Source organism: Pollachius pollachius (assembly GCF_949987615.1).
Source record: "Pollachius pollachius genome assembly, chromosome: 6".
Lineage (NCBI taxonomy): Eukaryota > Metazoa > Chordata > Actinopteri > Gadiformes > Gadidae > Pollachius > Pollachius pollachius.
The window spans coordinates 621,426-639,152 of record NC_136939.1 but is presented as its reverse complement, the minus strand read 5'-3'; the positions used below and the strand labels follow the sequence as shown (position 1 = coordinate 639,152).

At 49.0% G+C, this 17,727-nt stretch overlaps 1 protein-coding gene across 1 annotated transcript; it reads left to right on the top strand.

Annotated features, from left to right (window-relative positions):
• Nucleotides 1-5,585: 5,585 nt before the first annotated feature.
• On the top strand, nucleotides 5,586-15,247 carry esrra (estrogen-related receptor alpha; the record flags this gene model as incomplete). Its single annotated transcript, XM_079738843.1, has 7 exons — nucleotides 5,586-5,879; nucleotides 7,464-7,555; nucleotides 10,582-10,983; nucleotides 12,304-12,420; nucleotides 12,701-12,982; nucleotides 13,332-13,601; nucleotides 14,994-15,247. The coding sequence occupies exons 3-7, from the start codon at nucleotides 10,587-10,589 to the stop codon at nucleotides 15,245-15,247; spliced, it is 1,320 nt and encodes a 439-aa protein (XP_079594969.1). The 5' UTR covers nucleotides 5,586-5,879; nucleotides 7,464-7,555; nucleotides 10,582-10,586.
• Between the last annotated feature and the right edge of the window lie 2,480 nt (nucleotides 15,248-17,727).

The window sequence follows — 17,727 nt, the reverse complement described above, 5'->3', positions numbered from 1 at the left end:
CCATTAGCCGTCATTTAAAAACACGACTGGGAGTGAATCCCACCTCCCAATGAGTACATTTAGTAATGGCTTAACGTCACACCTGGTGTTAAAGAGGCCTTTGAAAGATGCACTGGGTAGAATTTAGTGGCATCTCGCAGAAGGGATGTGGCAGAAGTTGAATACAATATTCCTTAATATGTTTTAAGTGTATAATCCTATGATAATCAGACTACTGTCTACTGGGCCCGCCTTGTTGACCTGCCTATTCAGTGGCTGTGTGACCTTGAGTACAATGCTCTGCTGCTATTTGAATGAACTTCACAGAGACAGGTTGGGTGGAGCACTGGTTTACTGGCTGTAATGGGACAAACACACAACCAGTGTACAAATATAAATAGCTAGCCGTAGTCTGTTCCCGTAAGATCAATTGCTTCTGAGCAATTTACAAATTGCCAAGCATCACGTGATCATATAGTGGTATTTTAAATAAAATATAAAATGATACTATCCTACCATCTAGTGGCAATAAAGCATAGCAACTCTGCCCAAAACACATAGTTAACTAAAACAAAGAGCACATAACACAAAAAAATACTGCATTTTCAAGAGCACAAAATAACATACCTGTAACATGGGGCAAACACACAACCAGTGTGCACATATGAATAGCCGTAGTCTGTTCCCGCTCAAACTATAAAAGAGGAGCCCCGTATTGGTGCGCACAGGACACGTGCACCTCGTGCTTAACTCCACACATACTGCAACACTTCACAAACCAATCAAACGAAGGGTTTCACAAGCATTTGGTTTGACTTTAAACATCTTATTATACGTGGTTTCTATTTATAACTGAATTGATGTCCAAGTGGACGGAACGGCAACTTACCACAGCGGAAGATCGATTGCTGCTAAGCAATTTACAAATTGCTCAGCATTAAGTTAAACACAAACTTCTGCTGTTGACTTTCAAAATAAAATATAAAACGTTGGTTGGAGTCCCAATTTTAACAGGAATTTAACAAATAAAACAAATTCATTATTTACACCACTAGATGCCACTAAACCCTTCACACTGCGTCTTTAAGTCTAAATACATATATTATATCAATTGGCGAATGCCAAGTGTAGCGCATGAAAGTTTCTACACTTTTCTTGCCTCCATTGTTATTCTCACGTCTAAAAATGGGCTACTTGGTTGCAAAGCAACACCAGCATTAAATCAAATGTGATTAAGAGCGCATAGGGAAAAGATATGTCTTGCTGAAATGAAAGGCCTTAAAGCTAGGGTGGGTAATTTTGGAGAAAACAGCCGTTGAGATTCCGTAGTGTTCTCTCTGGTCCCTCCCTGCCACGCGCTACCTGCTGTAGCTCCTTCCTCCCAACGTCAGTCATGCACGTTCATGTGAATTCAGTTACATTGATAGGAAGACGAAACACCATGTCCGATTCTGAGGTAATTAAACATTACTGCTGATAACTACATAAGTACATATTGAGCATCAACATCTTACTCACAGACATACCATGTATGTTATCTTAAAATCATTGTATCTGCACTGGTAGGCCTAAGAAAAGTAGCTGTATCAGCCAAGCAAGATAGCAAACTAATTGCAACTGTAATTCGTTAGCATAAACTGCCAGAGCTAGTAACCTGGTCATCAATATTATATACTGACGTTTTGAAGTGATGAATTATACTACAATAACGCTTATTTTTTTCATTATGAGAGTGTACAAGAAGAGAGCCCAGATGGCTCTGGGGACGATTATGTCCCAGGTCCTAGCAGCACAGGACGTGGGATATATAGGGTCAGCGGACGGCCTGCTGCTAGAGGCAGGCAGCCTAGGGGCAGAGGCAGGGGCAGAGGAAGGGGACGAGGTCGCGGTCGGGGAGGTCTTGACAGGGTGGGGCAAGAAGACAAGGCCCGTGTTTCCACACGGGCCGTGTGATTCAACGAATCACAAATGAGCAGGTATGTTTATTTCATGTCATACTTTAACAAAAAAAATCATGGGAGCCAATTTTCAGTATAAATGTGTACTAAGTAATTGTACATTTCATATGGAACATGGAATATCATTTTCTAAACTTCCCTCGCTGTGCTTATCTCGGCAGTTGTGTCAAAGTAGCTTTTACACAAACGTGACTCGGACATTATCCACAGTTGCGTTGAGGCCTAGGCGACGTGTGAGCACAATCTCTGTGTTATTCCGACAGGTTAGTGTGACCATAACTAACATATAAAACGGACCGGAAAAGAACCATGGGCCGATGCAAGACATCCTACAGAACCGTATTGAAACGGTTACATTACAGAACCGTAATGTAACAGTTATCGTGGCTCTGCCTAGTAAAAAAACATAAAAGCCGACACTTAACATATTCTTCACAATATACCATGGAGAGATATCACTATTCCTTACCTGTCTATAAGAAATGTAGCCATCTCAGCGTCCGATTCTCAGGTCACGTAACTCTCTCCATCGCTCATAAGCCACGCCAATGTTTACTCATGTTTACTTAGTAGCTGTCCTTTCAACAAGTGTCTTTCCTCTTTTTTTCGCTGTCTTAGCGGTGTTAGTTGTTGGTATCCGGGGAATGGGAAATTTAGGGGCCGTTGATGAAGACATTGCTATTCATTTGTTGTCGCCGTAGTAGTGCAAAACTGTCAGACTGCTAGGCTTGTGAACGCTCACGCAGGGACGCACCAACGTCGTTACCAAGGTGAACGGACAGTCCCACAGCCAATAAGAACGGAGAATCAGAGCCTCGCTCTGATTGGTCAAAGTGTACATGAGCGGTGGCAATTTTTGGGGGCGGCACACAGAGGCAGGGGAGAGCAAAGTGATGAGCAGATATTCTCAGAGCACTCACCTACATATAACTGACTGGCTATTATGACAGTTTTGCCAAATATTACAGTAAAAAAATTACCCACCCTAGCTTTAACTCATGAGAGGGGTGAGTGTGGTTTGGGCAAAGACACAGGTGGTACATTTAATACGATAAGTACTTTTGATAGTACTTTGGGCTGTTCATGGTGTCAATAATCACCGTCTTCTACTGGTCAAGCTTTACCTATTGATTTTGAATCCATCCGATAGTACCAGTGCAGATTTAGGACTTTGCGGCTCCGCTTGGCTGCCGTTCCAGAGAGCGTCACTAGAGGTCACTAGAGGTCACATTTCATACCCTCATCAGGTCTGTCTCTACCGGCGGAGCGGGCCTTCACCGACCGACGGTTTAATGGCCGCCCTCGGGACGCGCCGTACCTGTTCTGCATGAGATAAGGAAGACATAAAGGACGGAGCTGTTATAAACACGCGCGTGGTTATTGGTATTAATTAGTAGGACCTATTCCTCACTTCATCCCAGTCTCAGGTGTGTGTGTGTGTGTGTGCGTGTGTGTGTGTGCGCGCGCACGTGCGTGTGTGTGTGCGCGCGCTGGGTTGTTTTTAGCCTGCGGATCGATAAGGTTGATGGCAGCTGCTGGCCATTTGTTAAAGCACGAGGGACGGCGGAGATTCTCTCTGCTCCTCCCCCCTCCCTTCATTCGTTATTTCTCGGCGATTAGGTTCGATTTCTACATCTGGAAATCCAGTTGGTCAGATTAAGATTAAAATACACGCTTTACACGGGGAATGGGTTAGCCTAGCGATTGTAATACTTACACTTGGTTCTATGAACACACATGCACTTATTGTAAATCGCTTTGGATAAAAGCGTCTGCTAAATGCCCTAAATGTAAATGTAAATGTAAATAGGGGGGGGGAGATGGCGGCCGGCGGCTGTCACCCCCCCCCCCCCCCCCGTCTCTTTATTTGTGTTCCCGCCGTTCACACCTGTCCGAGGTCATGACCTGTTAAGGTCCCCCCCACCCCCTTATAGGACTTGTGAATGATCAACTCAATGTAATCTTTCCGCCGTTCTGTCGTCGTCTACGTTGCGTGGGACACACGCGGTGCACACGTGGTGCCCCCGCGTGCCCAATTCTCCTTACGCAATAGAACCGCCTCGGTCCTCCGCGTGTTGGTTGATGAGGGGTTGGGGGGATCACGAGGGGTACATGAGGGGTAAAGTACCCCGAACCCTCGCCTGCTCGGGGGTGAACCCGTAGGACGAGGCAGCCCGCTCGGTGCTGATGAGGACGTTGCAGACTCTGCGGCAGGGTGATGACGCGGCCCGCGGAGTTGCAGTGTCTGCAGAGACCGCGCGTGACCTTGTTTCAAGGTCGCCATGACTCCGCCGCCGTCAGTCGCTCCTCTCGTGTGCGCACTATGGAAATAAGTCCGAGCCTCGAGCTCGTGGTGTCGCTATGAAGAGCAGTGCTCGTGCTGCTGTGTGTGTGTGTGTGTGTGTGTGTGTGTGTGTGTTATTTGTGTATGAGTGCGTGTGTGAGTGCGTGTGCCGCGTGTGTATACGTGTGCGTGTGTGTGTGTGTGCGTGTGTCCTTAAGGAATAATGGATAACATCGTGCTTATTATCCGTTAATAATCACATGAATAAAGATCATTTAAAGCGCGACTGTTAACGTAGTGATTATTATTATTATTATAATTATCAAGCTGTTCGTATAAACACTGTCTGTACCCCGATATAAACACGGTCTGTAAGCCCAATATAAACACTGTACCCCGTTATAAACGCTGTACCCCGATATAAACAATGTACCCCGATATAAACACTGTACCCCGATATAAACACTACCCCAATATAAACACGGTCTGTACCCCAATATAAACACTGTACCCCAACATAAACATTGTACCCCGATATAAACACTGTACCCCAATATAAACACTGTACCCCGATATAAACACGGTCTGTACCCCGATATAAACACTGTACCCCAACATAAACACTGTACCCCGATATAAACACTGTACCCCGATATAAACTCTGTACCCAGATATAAACACTGTACCCCGATAAAAACACTGTAACCCGATTAACCACGGGATCTGTCCTCCGGTGTGTTCGTGACTGTCTCCTTGCTCTTGCAGTCCGCCAGTGAGCCTCACTGCTTTGGCCCCCTTCCAAGAAGAGCCGGTGGCTCGCGCACGGGCTGGACGTGCGCGGCGCTATCATGCGCACACGCATAGGGTCACAAGACCCAGTGCGGCGCGCGACTGCAAACATTTTCCATGCTCTCTAAAGAGATGAGTGGTTATGGGGGTGGGGGGGCTGGAATCCGAAATACTTTAATATAGTCCATCTACACGGTCAGAAAACGGTGTTCATGCTGTATATATATATATATATATATATATGTATACACATTATGGGCTATAGTATAGCCCATAATGGTCTGAGCTGCTGATGGAATATAGCAATATCTTGATGTTTCAATGAAGGATTTGAAACATTAAGATATATTCCTATATTACATTCCTATATACCAGCAGCCCAGACCAGTAACATGCTAAGACCAGTATCACGACCAGTATCTGGTCTGAGCTGCTTGTCCCGGGGAGGGGGAGGAGACTCTGCAGCACTGCGTGACGATTGGTGCGGAGACTATAGGTCACGATGACGTCAGTGGAACCACGTACGACGTAAGGGGACGCAGAGAGGACGCAATACGTAAGGAGACTCAGAGAGGACGCGTTCGGGAAGAGGGAGGAGGATCGGCCCGGGATACAGAGAGGACTGAGGCTATCTAACTACACGTTCTGGATCGAGGATCCTGGTTCTACCCAGTACCCGCTGAGCCGTCGGGGTCCCGCCTCACCGAAAGCTCCGAGCCGAAGGCTATGATCTCGTGACGTGACGAATCTCCGAGGGTCCGAGCGGCGCCGAGCGGGCCAGAGTGCGGACCGGAGGACCGAGGGGACGTCGAGAACCGGGGGGACTTGAGATCTAAATCCAGAGCGCGGATCTCCCGGGATGTTTCCAGGTGGGTGTCCGTCCGTGTGGAGGCGCTCGGTGGCCGGCAGGGCGCTCCGCAGCTCCTCTCTGCGCTGCGGGTCTCATCGTCGCGGTGCGGAGAGCTTCACGCACGATCCCGCAGCGACAGGCGAAGTTGGCGTTTAAGGCTGTCGAGAAACAGTAATGTTGTAAAGAAATGAGCGACGTGCTGTCTAGTAAGTTAGTGTAGGCCCTCGTCTCCTATTCATATCTAGTATAAGAGATGGGAGCTCATTATGCTGCAGAACGCTCCGTGTCGTGGTGGAATCACTCTGCTGTTGAGAGACTAATGCCGTTTCTTAAAAGATCAGGCCGTCAAATGTTAACCAGATAGGATTTGAACGTGTGCACGACCGGGATCAGGTAGCGGTGAACGGTCCCCCGGGGTCAGCCTTCATCCAGGCTGAGTTTAAGTCCGGTCCAAATCCCCCAAACACTTTACCAACTCTTCTCCGCGTTGCATATTTACAGTTGAATGTACGTGTTTAGACCCAGTACTTTCTGCACACCTCGGGCCCTTAACTGAACCGGGATTGAGAGACTGCTGATTTTAAGACATAATCCACTTTTGCAATTAACCTTTCACCGACGCGAGATCAGTCCCGGCAAGGTGACCCCTGCCGCCGCTCCGCTCGTCTCCCCTGCGTAGCCCAGCTCACCCACAGCGGGATTAATGCAACATATCAGCTCCTCTCTGCCCTGCGGCCCTGACCGCCTCACAGAATACACTTTAAAGGCTTTTTCAGACCAGTAGTCGGTAGAGCAGCGACCCTACAACCATTCACCGAACTGTCCCAGAAAAAAATCTTTGCATGACAAAACTTTCCGTTGTCAAACTTTTACAATTTGGGTTTTCCCAAGAACCAAAAACACAGAACATTAAGTTTGGTCGTAGGGTAACGTGGTGTGCTGAATTAGACAGATAGCTTTTAAGTATTGCTTGTTGTTCAGTTTAACAATTCATAATCTGCTGATAACAAATAGTACTGCATCAAGGTGTGTGTGTGTGTGTGTGTGTGTGTGTGTGTGTGTGTGTGTGTGTGTGTGTGTGTGTGTGTGTGTGTGTGTGTGTGTGTGTGTGTGTGTGTGTGTGTGTGTGTGTGTGTGTGTGTGTGAGTGAGTGCCACCCAAACCCTGCATAGCTCCCAGCAGAGGGACGTGGTGCTGTGGACTCGTGTGTCCTTCAAGCGTTCGGCTGGCTGTGACCTTTGGAACGTATCAGCGAACAGGGGGAGGGCGAATGGCTCTGTGTGTGTGTGTGTTGGTAAATTGTGTTAAGATACAGTTTGGTGTGTGTGGGGGTGAGTGACAACTGAAATGAAAGCTCTGGCTAAAGAGACGGAGGGTTCTCATTCTGCTCGCTGGTCACCACTTCAGGGGATTGTTCCTGGTCGTTTATTACGTTTCTGAGAAGGCTAGTGTCCATTCTCGATGAGGTCCTGGAACCTGCTGGAACTGGAGGTTATTTTTGGGGCCAACACATGTTCCGGTTTGGGACCAAAAGGGGGCTGTGTTTACGCTGGAGTCGGCTTGGTGGCCTCTGACCAGTTGTGTTTCTCGGTGTGTGACCCAGGTGCCCTGAGCAGACGATAACACCTCGAGCCAAACAGAGAACCGCCAAGTTCTGCTACGAAGAAAAGCAGACTCCCAGCGCCCAGCTATCAGGTAAACCTCCTCTCTGCTCTGAACTCCAAACTGTAATTGATCACCTTAATGCTCCCGTTCTGTTCACTGGGGATCTGCTCTCCCAGAAGTAATGTTTAATAGCAATGTGTTAAAGACTGTATGTGTATACAGTCTATACATGAGATGATTTGGATTCCGGTTCCCTTCGCAGGTGTTGAGTAGAGAAGGCTTTCCCTCCGATAAATAATTGATAAGTGTTTCTTATCAATGACCAACAATACAAGACCAGGATGTGTTCCTGGCTGGCAAAGTTAGTGTTGCAGTAAACATGATTAGAAAGATCCATGGTAGTCCCATTGATAATGAATATTGTGTTCAATCATCACCAGTTTGGTTTGAATAATAACTGATATTATTAATTAAGATAGTTAGCAATAAGGTGGACAAGAAGTTATCATTCTGAATCCTACATTTGAGGTTTAAGGTCAAATATGAGCACTGTTTTATTAACCCACAAAGGTCAAGGGTCAAGAACGGCCAGCATGAGTCCACCATTCAGGACATTTCCCACGGCTATATCAATATTCAGAATTTGATGGGTTAACTGAGTCAGACGGACCATAGAGAACGGCCGGGCTGCAGTGGTCGCTACTCTGTTGTCAAACAGAATGTGGCACATGGCATCAACACCCCCTCTCACCGCTGCTCTCAAAACAAACGCCACACCCCGTGCCAACGGGCCCCAAAGGCTCATGGGAGTCCTGCGCCCGCTCTCCCAGAACGCACTGCCAGTCCTCAGGTTGGCGCTCGGCCTTTGAGTAGCGAGGTCTTTCAGCTCCTGCACGCCGCCGCTCCATGTGAGGAGGTCGGTGAGGTCGTTCACGCTGTGGAAGAAGTCCTGATAGTGTTGAGAAACGAAGGCTAAATGAAGGACAGACTGAAGGACAGGGCCAGACTACTGACAAACAGCCACCGCTGTGGGGCGAGGATATAAACAAGTCTGAAAGAAACAAGAAATTCTAGAGACAAGAACCAGGTTCGAAGCTTCATTTGTGGGATTTGTGTGAAGGAACGTCCAGGCTTTAATGGTAATTCAAAGTCGCACAGAGTGGGGAAGGGCTTTGTAACTTTTGAAGGTTGCCACTGGCACACGACCAAAGTTGGACCACAAATGTGATTTGTTCCGTGCTTGAGTAAGTGGGAGTGGAGAGACCTTTGTAGAGGATTGTTGCACAATGAATGCTAATGTTCTGCTGGAGCTATCTACTGTAGGCTATGCATTTAATGGTTCATAACATGACCAGTCCCTATACTCTTATTTAGCTTCTGGTTATTTTGTACCACGTCGTTTAGTCTCAGCTCAATAGTTATAAAACCAGAGTGTTTAAAAGTTTAAGGTTTCTATTCATTTATTATTGGTTTTACATCATGTATGTCAATATACATATATTACTAACTCTTGGATGATGACTACTGTAGTTCACTGTCTGATTTACTTTCACATTGGACCGAAATCTACTATTATGGGATGCTCTTCATCCTCTAGGTGATTATAGCTCGGCATCATGAGCACTGGATGTCCTCCCCCTGGTAGCTAGTCAGTCAGTCAGTCAGCCAGGCAGTCAGACCAAACATCAGCTAGTCGGGCTGTACTGTATCCACAATACTGTGGCGGTCATGGATGTCATAGATGAACTTTGAGCTGGAGATCGGGCTATTACGGATCGCATCAGGAACCGACCGCACGGACTATCCAAAGGGAACTGGTTCAGCAGCGGCTCTGCGTGGAGCGGCTCCTGGGGATCTGATCTAGAAAAGTTAAGACGCCAAATTAGCGACGTTTCTAATCCGCTGTTAGCCGTCAGGATGCTGTGCTAGCACAGGATCCACGACCCGGTCCACGTAGGACTTCCATCCGGCACATTAGGAGCTAAATCCGGACATTAAGATCTCAATCCGGATCGGAACTAGCATGTCGGCTAACGTTAGCCGTAGCTGCAAAGCTGCATAGCTAGTGCTAACGCTACATCGCCAGCCTGAGATACATCACGTTAGACCACGGATGCATCAAGTGAGACCGCACCTTAACCCAGAATGCAGGTTAACTCGCAGAGGGTAAGGGTTTTAACTCGATATAATGACCGCCATGCCGGTCCATGGCTCACAGCCCGTTTAAAGCAGCAGTGATCTGGTTCGGTGAGCTCCCTGTTTTTAAAGCAGCAGTGATTGTGTTCGGTCGCTGTAGAACGAGACCCCCCGAGGTCCACATGTCGCCACAACCACTGAACTTAACATACAGTGCTTTAGACAGTACTTTAAGCGGTACTCTGAATCTACTCTGACGAGACGCTCGTTTTTACCTGACTGCTGGAAATGTCATGGATGGATAATCATGGTGGATGAGCCCAAGTGATCAATAGGGGCCAATAAACAGTATTGGGTCCCATAGAACTCCCTTCATCAGTACTGTAGACATGTGGTTATTATTATTTATTTACTGCAGGCATTCTGCTTCTGTCGAAGAAAAACAAGGTTAATTAATTATTGCTATTGTATTGTAATGTAAAATATACATTTGTGAATGTGTGTATGTTCAATAGATGCGTCATATTAGAGGGAGTATCCAACAATGTCTGGACAAGCTTTGACCTAAACAATGTTCCCTTCTCTGTGCATCGAGGCTTATGTGTGTCAGTGCTTGTGTGTTTGGAGGTTCTAGTTTCAAACCCCCAATATTTTGAAACGGTCTTTTGGATTAAACCAAAGACCACAGATCGTTGGGCTCATGATGTGCTCACCCAAAGAATTGACACCATCCACGAGTATTCCTCTTCCTCACTCCCTCCTCTTCTTCGTTGGTGCTTCACACCATCAGACCCCTCTCCTCCTCACTACTCCTCACTCCTCTCCTTCTCTTCTTCGTTGGTGCTTCACACCATCAGACCCCTCTCCTCCTCACTCCTCCTCACTCCTCTCCTTCTCTTCTTCGTTGGTGCTTCACACCATCAGACCCCTCTCCTCCTCACTCCTCCTCACTCCTCTCCTTCTCTTCTTCGTTGGTGCAGACGCCATGTCCTCCCGGGAGCGCCGGACGGACCTGTACATCAAGGCGGAGCCCAGCAGCCCGGAGGGGGGCGGCGGCGGGCGGAACAGCCCGGGCGGAGCCTCCTCGGACTCCTCCCAGAGCGGGGGGGGCGGCGGGGGGGGAGGGGGCGGGACGCGGGGCGACGGCGGCCGGCGCTACTCCCCCCCGCTGTACACGCCCCCCCTGCGGTGCCACTTCAAGGAGGAGGGGGGCGACGGCGTGGAGGAGGGGTCCACGGGCAGCGGCGGCGGGCGCTGCAAGTACACCCTGAGCACCCTGCCCAAGAGGCTGTGCCTGGTGTGCGGAGACGTGGCGTCGGGCTACCACTACGGAGTGGCGTCCTGCGAGGCCTGCAAGGCCTTCTTCAAGAGGACCATCCAAGGTAGGGCGCCCCCGCTGGTCGGGAGGACAACGCTATTAATACCAGTACAAACACTAGTATTACTACTGGGTAGTACACACTGACTTCTTATTGGGCAGGGCGCCCCCGCTGGTCGGGAGGATTCCTATCCTTTTACAGTTCACATCATTGTGTCACTTGTGCACGTCAAAAAAGCAGTTTCTCATTTCTTTGCAAATGCTTTGGTACATTCATGCAAATGATTACGTACAATTCTCTGCTCCTTCCTACATTATCAATTGCTTATGTCATGTGGATCAAAATGTATTGTAATGGGTCTCTATTGAATAGTCTCACCCCCACAACATTTAGGCATAAGACTGAACGCAAAATGGTTCAACAAGTTTTCATAATGTCAACCATATTTCTATACATTTCCATTAGACTTTTTTTCAAAATCTGTCCTGAATTGGTAAATTGCTACCAGGTGAATCTTTCTCTAAAGAAGGGAAATGTGTGAAGCGCTAGATCAACCAACAATCAACCAGTTTACTAGATAGCTCAAAGGTGCATCTCCTGAACCATGAGCTGGCAAGTATATATATATATATATATATATATATATATATAGCTGGAGCACAACACAATGTTACATTGTCTGACAATGGAAGGACAAGGAATTGGGCGGGGTCAACAGCCAGAGAGAAGATGAAGAGGAAGAGGAGTGTGGCTGCGTGAGAATGAGAGTTTGTGGCTGCCCTGTAATTCCCACACTAATGCATGTACAGTTTGCCCTAAGGAGATTGTCCTATGTTCACATTTCTAGCAATGACATGGTTTGTCAACAAATTACAGTACAAACAGTCAAAGCGTAAATGTGAATCTTGTCCAGTCTCTTGCAATCAATCTCCCACATACACTAAGGTGTAACTTACAATTTACAATAATTGTCTTCAGAACTTTAGCCATAGTTTACATCAGAACATCCCTCCAAAGTACACTGTTATATTGACGACATGACTAAGCTTCTGATGGCACTAACATGTTCATTGACACAGACATTTACTTTTGAGAGATGAAATAAGGATTTTGAGCAAGAGACTGGCTTTTGCAGATAATCCATGGTGTTTTGCTATTTGTATGAATTGTTTTGAGAAATGCATTTACTGTTGTGGCAAATGTTGAGGATGATTCGAGAAATGTACCAAAGTGACGTGAAAAACTGCTATACCAGTACAAACATTAGTATTACTACTGGGTAGTACACACTGACTTAGTGGGTAGGGCAGACATACACAGGAACAGTTTATTACCAATACAAACTTTTCTATTTAGTAAAAAACCTCACCCACCTTGTTCCAGGTAACATCGAGTACAGCTGTCCGGCGTCCAACGAGTGTGAGATCACCAAGCGCCGGCGGAAGGCGTGCCAGGCCTGCCGCTTTACCAAGTGCCTGAAGGTTGGCATGCTGAAGGAGGGTGAGTCCCTCATCTGGCACCTCCAGCCACGCACTCCTTCCATTCACACAGCATGGAGCACAATCTGGCACCTCCAGCCACACACTCCTTCCATTCACACAGCATGGAGCACAATCTGGCACCTCCAGCCACGCACTCCTTCCATTCACACAGCATGGAGCACAATCTGGCACCTTCAGAAATACTGCTGCCGTCCATCCAGACCCAATGGAGCCCAATGTGGCGCCCTTCAGTAGCGGCCCCGCCCCCTCTCACTCGGTGCGTTCTGTCCTGGGGTCAGGGGTCCGCCTGGACCGGGTGAGGGGGGGCCGGCAGAAGTACAAGCGGCGGCCGGAGGTGGAGAACGCGACCTATCAGAGCGCGCCGCTGCCCCTGAGGAAGGAGGGGGAGAAGGGCTCCTCCCACATCATCGTGTCCCACCTGCTGGTGGCGGAGCCGGAGAAGCTGTTCGCCATGCCGGACCCCCTGCAGCCCGACACCGCCCAGCGGACGCTCACCACGCTGTGCGACCTGGCCGACCGCGAGCTGGTCGTCATCATCGGCTGGGCCAAGCACATCCCCGGTAACTAGGGGAGGGGCCAAGCACATCCCGGTAACTAGGGGAGGGGCCAAGCACATCCCGGTAACCAGGGGAGGGGCCAAGCACATCCCCGGTAACCAGGGGGGGACCTTTCAAGAAACAGCCTCTCCTTAATGGAGGCAGGGCTACCTGATCAGAGATGATGGAGTGCTGAGACGTTAGGGTCTTTATTATAGGGGCGGCGGGGGTGTGTGTGAGCGTGTGTGTTTGTGTGTGTGTGTGTGTGTGTGTGTGTGTGTGTGTGCCTGTGTGTGATAGAGGTGCCCTTGAAAGGACCTCAGACCATGCAGCCGTTCCTCACAGAGCTCCGTTGCCCCCCCCCCCCCCCCAGGCTTCCTGTCCCTCTCTCTGGCCGACCAGATGTCGGTGCTGCAGTCGGTGTGGCTGGAGGTGCTGGTGCTGGGCGTGGCCTACCGCTCGCTGGGCTGTGAGGACGAGGTGGTGTTTGCCGAGGACTTCGTCCTGGATGAGGAGATGTCCCGCGTGGCCGGCCTCACCGAGCTCAACGCCGCCATCAGCCAGCTGGCCCGCCGCTTCCGCGTCCTCAACGTCGACCGTGAGGAGTTCGTCATGCTGAAGGCCATCGCCCTCACCAACTCAGGTATATACCAAAGCCCTCACCAACTGAGGTACGCTCAGACACCCAGAGCCCTCACCAACTGAGGTACGCTCAGACACCCAGAGCCCTCACCAACTGAGGTACGCTCAGACACCCAGAGCCCTCACCAACTGAGGTACGCTCAGACACCCAGAGCCCTCACCAACTGAGGTACGCTCAGACACCCAGAGCCCCCACCAACTTGGGTACAGTCAGATACCTTAATATACTAAAGCCCTCACCAACTCGGGTACGCTCAGATAACTTTTATATGCTACAGCAGGTATGCTCCTATAATATAGCTTCAACTTTTTCTTCATTGTGGGGCCTAGCTAGCTAAGCATCCTTTGTGCCTAGCTGTTTATACTGAGATGTTGTTGTTTTGTCTGAAATGCTAGCTAACACGGAGATGTTGGCTTCTCACACGAAGCCTCAGCTTATAACTGAGAAAGACTGTTTGAGAAAGACTTTACTCTGATCTAGAACGCCTGCAGGCTAACCTCTCACACAGGAAGAAACTGATGCTCTTTGATTAAGCTCTATTATAACGTTAATAAAGTGTGTCTAAGTAAGTGTTAGTTCAACACTTGATTCATTTAGGTAGTCAGCAGACTTGCATCCGTCAACAACAGCTCCACGTAGGCTTACTGTAAACACCAGAACATCCACTGTACAGGTCGTATACACAACAAGGCGTCTGCTGGGTGTTGGGAACAGGACGGCTGTGTTCACTGATCTAGTGTTGCTCTGACTGCGTTATCAACGTGCTCTAATTGGAACTGGATCCAGTGATTATTATTATGCATCTCTGCCCATAGGAACTCATTTGTGTGTTTGGTGGAGAGCTGAAGCTTTCTGAAGTGCCACAGTGGCCGGTCTACACAATTTAGATTATTGATTTGAATCTTGACACTTGTTTAACAGTTCACTACTGCGGGCCTCCCCCTCCTTTCTCCCCTCCTCCTGCCTCCCCCTCCCCCTATCTCCTCCTCCTCCTCGTCCTCCTCCTCTCCCCATGTCTCCCCCTCCTCCTCTTCTCTCTCCTCCCCCTGTCTCCTCCCCTCTCCCCCTCCTCCCCTCCTCCTCCTCCCCCTCTCCTCCCCTCCTCCTCCTCCTCCTCCCCCCCTCCTCCTCCTCCTGTCTCCTCCCCTCTCCCGTCTCCCCCTCTCCTCCCCCCCTCCCCCTCTCCTCCTCCTCCTCCCCTCTCCTCCTGCCTCCCCCTCTCCCCCCTCTCCTCCCTCTCCCCTGTCTCCCCCTCTCCTCCCTCTCCCCCCCTCTCCTCCCCTCTCCTCCTACCTCCCCCGTCTCCTCCCCTCTCCCCCTCTCCTCCCCCCCTCCCCCTCTCCTCCTGCCTCCCCCTCTCCCCCCCTCTCCCCCCCTCCCCCTCTCCTCCAGACTCGGTGTACATCGAGGACATGGAGGCGGTGCAGAAGCTTCGGGACCTCCTCCACCAGGCGCTGGTGGAGCTCGAGTCCCAGCGGCGGCCGGAGGACGGGCAGCGGGCCGGCCGGCTGCTGCTCACGCTGCCCCTCCTCCGGCAGACGGCGGGCCGCGCCCTCACCACCTTCTACAGCATCAAGAGCCGCGGCGGCGTGCCCATGCATAAACTCTTCCTGGAAATGCTGGAGGCCATGATGGATTCCCCCTAGAGGAGGAGCTGGAGGAGGAGGAGGAGGAGGAGGAGGTGCGGGGGGGCGGGAGTCGTAGGAGTGTTGAGGACGCTGGCGCTATCTTCTTCACAAAGGTCTCGTCCACAAGGAGGAGTGAGGGACTCTTATTGTGGAGCCCTGATGGGAGACTCTTATTGTGGAGCCCTGATGGGAGACTCTTATTGTGAAGCTCTGATGAGGGGCTCTTATTGTGAAGCTCTGATGAGGGACTCTTATTGTGGAGCTCCACCGTCCTGCACGAAGCCGCCCATCGATCCTAGGACTGGTCTACTCTTTCGGGCCTTGAATGACCCAACGTTTTATTATTATTATTATTATTATTATTATTATTATTATGGGATGTTTGAGCAGATGGTGGCGTTGTGCAGTAACCAGGGAGGAGGTCGGCCCCTCCTCCCCATGCAGTCGACGCTGCGTAACCACCGATGATCAACGCTGACCAAGTATTCGCAAAAAACGACAGAGAAAAAAGTTCAAAAATCAGTTTGTCTGTTGACCTCGTGCAGCTGATAGCTGCTCCATAGCCATAGGCTGGCCCGAGGGCCAATGAGGGCTGGGTGGGCGGGGCTCCGCTAGGGGTTTGTAGGTGGGCTGACGGATCATAGGAACTACTTGCAATATGTTAAAAGCAATACATTAAACTGACAGCTGGGTGGGGGGAGGGGCTTAAGAATAGAAAACGAGTAAAGGAAAGGCGGCGCAATCGGTTTATGTCATGAAAGCAAATCTAAAGATTGTATAGTTGGAAAGTCACATTGAGTTTTTATGTCATATAGGTACTTGCTTCCATAAAAGTGTGTGTGTGTGTGTGTGTGGGGGGGGGGGTGTGTGTGTGTGTGTGTGTGTGTGTGTGTGTGTGTGCGCGTGCGTGCACATAGTTCAGGGAAAATGTTTTTGTTTTTCCCTTTATAAGCCGGAGCCTGACGGCCATTTTAGAAGATGAGGAATTCAAACCAAGTTTTCTATTACTGTCGTTAACTTGATTTGAGCAACAAAAATAAGTTTCCTTTAGAGAACGCTCTGTATGAAACTAAGTGTTCGAGATTTGGTTTTATCGACTCAGCGGCCTGAGAGATGTTGAAACGTCTCTCTTCCGGTACTAAATGAGAATGTTTAAAGGGTTCAACGCCCAGACCCTCGAGTGATTAGGGAACACAATGGGTCATGAAAAAGGTTCAACTCTCCTTCAGTAGGAATAAAAACAAGAATGGCTGTCTGAGATCATCCTGGGACATCCTGCTCTGCCCATATGGTCGTTATGGTAACGTATGTTGACATCTAGAGAGGAGATGTAACCATCGGCCTGATGGACGACCAGATGTTGTCCAGAAGAAAAGACGACCGAATTGTAACATGTTTTTGACCGCCCTTTCAATCTTTAGCATTTTAAAATACATGATTTACGTTGTTGACTTTGCTAAAGGTTTAAAAAAATATATATGAAGAGATTTGCATTGTTTTTAAATCAAAGTGTGTTTTGAGTTGTTCTAGTTGTAGGATGAGGGGGTTTCATGGGGTTGTCCTGAAACCCGGGACACATTAAGCCAGTAAAGACACAACCATTAAGGGCATCTCGTACTGGTCCTGGCTCTTTGATCAGCTCACTACCAGCTCACACCACATGTGTGGGGACTCCTCTGGGGTTGTACGTTTTATGACTTCCTCCCCCATTCTACCCCGCTTCCTCCTCCGCTCACTGAGGCAGAACATTCGCTCGATGGTTCCACTCTTTCGGAGGATAACTTTGGTGGCTGACGGATCTTTATGTTTGTGCGTAATGAGCTGGTGGAACCGTCTCCCCCCGGGGGTCTGATGTAGAATACAGCCCCCCCCCAATCACTGCTTTCTCTCTGAAAGGTTTACCACTAGAAGGTCAGCAGTTTGAGCAAATGTCCACTGTCCACTTTGAATTAATACCGTCATTTGTAATTTCTGTTCAGAATGTGTTCATTAATATTTGTGAGCAATACAAGAAATTACCAAAACTCTCACATTTCCTTGTATAGCCACAGTGTAAAATTAACATTGCCAGTTATAACGAAAAATAGTTACTTAATGTTATATTATTTAGGGGTTAAAATCAATGTTTGTATTTTGGAAGACTATTTAAATGATTAAATTCTATTTTTTACTCAATTTACTGTTTGTTGACACTTGTTTTACCTTTCTGTGCGTGGTAATTGCTGTGAAGCTATGTGTTAGGCTCATTAATGAAAGCGTTCTATGTCTAAGGCTGTCCTCTGAAGAGCACTGTGAGCCGCCTGCACCACCAGGTGGCGGATCATTGTGGTGCTTTTGTGTTGTGTAATAAATATGGAGCCAGCGCCACCACATCCCGGTGTCTCATGTTTGTGCGGTCAGCAGATCATAAATCCCCTGCTCTGTCGTTGTCATACCTGCGTCGTGCCAAAGTCCCCGGAGCCGCGGCCCGTGGGGGTTAGGATGGGCGGTGATGGAGG